This window comes from Priapulus caudatus, unplaced genomic scaffold, assembly GCF_000485595.1.
Source record: "Priapulus caudatus unplaced genomic scaffold, Priapulus_caudatus-5.0.1 Scaffold551, whole genome shotgun sequence".
NCBI lineage: Eukaryota > Metazoa > Priapulida > Priapulimorpha > Priapulimorphida > Priapulidae > Priapulus > Priapulus caudatus.
Genome location: NW_014577612.1, coordinates 32,680 through 36,259, shown reverse-complemented (window position 1 = coordinate 36,259; position 3,580 = coordinate 32,680). Strand labels below are relative to the sequence as shown.

Here is a 3,580-nt window from a genome sequence, read left to right as displayed (position 1 = left end):
ATTTTGAACTCATTGTTCTCCATATGGGTACTTCAGCGAAAAGTTTCAGGAGAGCAGCCATTTACAAATCGAATAACGGCTTTTTTATCGAAAATACTGGCTCATAATATTTGGATACGCCTTTTTCATGGTCAGTTTACTGAATTATACACGTAACTTATATCTACCACCAATACAATAACAAATAAGAGCGTATAGCCCATTTCGCTAAAGTAGAAGGCGGCCATTTTGGAAAATGGCGCGCCGTAGCTGTCCAAGGCACAATCTCGGGTGGCTCCATATCTAGAATTGTTCGGAATACATTATTCTACATGTGTACCAATTTTGTGCTTTTATGAAAAAATGAACAATTGATCTGAAATATCAGACTACGCTGCAGGACTACTTATCCCTAACTCTATCGCTGAACTCCTAGCCATAACCTTATAACCACCCGCAATCATATCCTTAACCATAACTCTAACCCACCCTATCCCTGCCCTAACCCTGACACCAGCCCTAATTACCCTAACCATATCTCTACCCATAATTCTAACCTTAACTCTAACCCCAACCCTAAACCCCCATTCCTCTCTATTATGACTTTGACTATGTTTCGCCATCGAACGGCCACCACTCGATCGAATGACGCACTACCGTCTTCCTTGCCTCGCAGGCGGCCTCTCCACGTCGAACGGCGCCCGATGGAGAGAGTACGTAAGTTTGTCGTCTGCGCCTCTCCGCCAGCTGGAGTCGCGCGCGCGCGAACATCGAATCTCGTATCGCAGCCGAAGTCGCGCATCTCGTCAAGGTCATCGCGGTCACTCGACGTAGGCCGTTCGCGCCGGACGCCGTCTACGGCTGCATGTCGAACGTCATGTTCGCCATCTTGTTCGGCGCTCGCTTCGCGCAACGGACGACGCCGATTTCCGCCGCTACGTGCGCGACCTCCGCGCCGGATACAGGATGAGCGCGCACTGGCGGCGCTCCAACTGCTTTCCGATGTTGGCCCGCCTGCCGCTGATGCGTCGCTCGCTGCGGACGCTACAGAATCGACGAGCTGCGCATGCGTTCATCGCCGACCACGTTTGCCGACCACGGAAAGGTGCTGACCGACGGCGAGCAGCCACGTGACTTCATCGAACGCATGCGCCATGGAGGAGCAAGGCGCAGGAGACGTCGGGAAAAGAGGACGACCATTTCTCCGGTAAGCATCTTCGCGCGAGAGGAACCTATTTGTTACGGTATTAGTCGCGTAGTAACGTACAGCCGGAAAAGAAAGAGAATTGCGAGACTACAATATATATCGCAAATCTCAGAATTTCTTCGTAGTTCTTTAAAATGGTCTTTGGTGTTCATCAATGGAACCTCGTCTGATGAGATTGAGACGCCAAATAAATTCTGTAAATTAAATACAATATTCATATTCTGCCAATGATGTGCCTGCAATGTGTTAACGGAAGTAGAGAAATGGCTAATTAACGCACGGTGTCGCCACCGTCATTTCAAGAAACGCAGATTCGTTACTTGATCGGCGACTTGCTGGCGTCGGGTATCATCACTCGCGACAACCTCGTCGTCTGGGGTCTGCTGCTCGCTCGCCGCTGCATGCCGACGTACAGGCCGACGTGCAGGGTGAGATACACGAGACGGTCGGCGAGGCCAGGGCCCGCGCGCGTCGAAAGACATGGCCTCTATGCCGTACACTGCTGCCACCGTGTGGGAAGTAAGTGCTGCTTACGACGCCATTTTACTGTCAGGAACAATTGGGAATCGAAATTATTCTTGAATTCTCACACGATTCCGCAATCCTGCCCACTTACTAGCGAATTAAACGATGTAATTATGCCAATTGACGAAACAAAATTATATAGAATGCTAAAATCACATGACATTACGAAACTAAAACCATTCCGCGAATCAATGGCGATCAGAATCTGTTAAACTAGAAATCCAGAGAGAGAGAGAGAGAGAGAGAGAGAGAGCGAGAGAGAGAGCAGGGAGGGAGAGAGAGAGAAAGAGAAGGCGTATAATGTCTCTCTTTCCCTCTGTCTATTTCAGACACTGCAGGTCAGTGAGTTGCACCAGGAGTTGAACTCTGCAGGAATCCGCTGTTCGCAACCTAGGTTACTGGACATTCTCGACTCCCTCTGTGTCAACTTCACCGTCCAGAGGTCAAACCAGCAGAGATGTAGGAAAGGCAGAAAACGTGGCAAAGCAAGGAGATCTCCAAAGTCTTCCCAAAAATAGAGCTATTTCTGTGCGCTTTTATCACGCGTTCATGCGTGATGTTTCAGTGTGATGTTGATAGGATGATGGTTTTTTTTCAGAGCTATCATAGGTTAGATAGATGTGCTTAGCAAGCTGATTTGGGTTGCTATGTGTGGACGTTGTTGTGAGATTAATTTTGCCAAATTTCAGAACATTAGGTGAAATTGATCATGACTGGTGACTGTTTTTTACGTTAATGAATTCGTGTAACTTGTAGTGATGCAAGATTCCAGTTCCATAAGTCATGTAGCACACACATTGCCATCTACTGGTTAATTGAAATGTTATTGTTACGTAATCTAGGGCTATCTATTATAATAAAGACCTGCACGGGAATTAATCTTTCATGGTTAGCTATGAATAGCTAATTACAGTAAAATATTATACATATCTATTAAACAGATAATGGGAATATGCACACACAGGTTCCCTACCATGCTACAGAGTAATTTAGTACAGTAGATACCCTATGATTATTCAAGGGATTTGTTGGCGTGTGCGCTCTATATTAAAAGAATATATATGTATGAAGCACACATGTCGCCAACTATTGACTGATTCAAGTTCAGTAGTGTTACGTCAATCAGGAAAACGGACAGGGTTTATTTTTCGCTCATCTGACATAGTCAGATGCTGCTTGTAGAATCGCATGAGCGTGCGTCCGTGCGTGCGTCCGTCAACAGTTGGGCACAAATCTAACACGCACACACGCACATACACGCACACACCCGCACACACGCACGCACACACACACACACACACACACTCACACGCACACGCACACGCGCGCGCGCGCACACACACACACGCACGCACGCGCACTCACACACACACACGCGCGCGCGCGCACACACGCACACGCACGCACGCACGCACGCACCAATGCAGCACGCACACACACACTAAAGGCCATGTCCACATAAACCAAGTATTGTGCGAGAGATCACACAAGGGACAATGTACAGAAGATTACACAAACGGGCAATGACAGAGTGGCGAAGGGGCGCAGAGGCGGCAGAGACGACCACGGAAACGATAACGACGATTAACGAGAGAGATCTTCCGTCTGAGCGAGAGAGCGAGGAAAGGAGAGAGAGGGCGAGGAGAGAGATGGTGTCGGCAATAGTAGCCAACCTTGTGACGATGGCGATGTGTGTGTTGGCTGGCTTCGCGGCCCTTCCTCGCGCGGCGGAGGCGGGAAATCCGGGTTTAATTCGCATACCAGTCGGTAAGATTTATATACTAGAATTAATTTCGTTCTAGCTCGCGGTCTGTGATACGCTTCATCTCACCGTTAGACACAGGGTCGGTTGTGTGATAAATACGTCTG

The 3,580-nt window shown here is 48.3% G+C and overlaps 1 protein-coding gene across 1 annotated transcript in view; it reads left to right on the top strand.

Annotated features, from left to right (window-relative positions):
* Window positions 1–2,786, top strand: part of LOC106811547 (structure-specific endonuclease subunit SLX4-like) — a 24,603-nt gene extending 21,817 nt beyond the window's left edge. Inside the window, exon 19 of the mRNA XM_014815214.1 lies at window positions 2,041–2,786. Within this exon, the coding sequence (XP_014670700.1) occupies window positions 2,041–2,229 (189 nt within the window). The 3' untranslated portion in view covers window positions 2,230–2,786. The remainder of the gene's footprint in view (window positions 1–2,040) is intronic.
* Window positions 2,787–3,580: the final 794 nt, after the last annotated feature.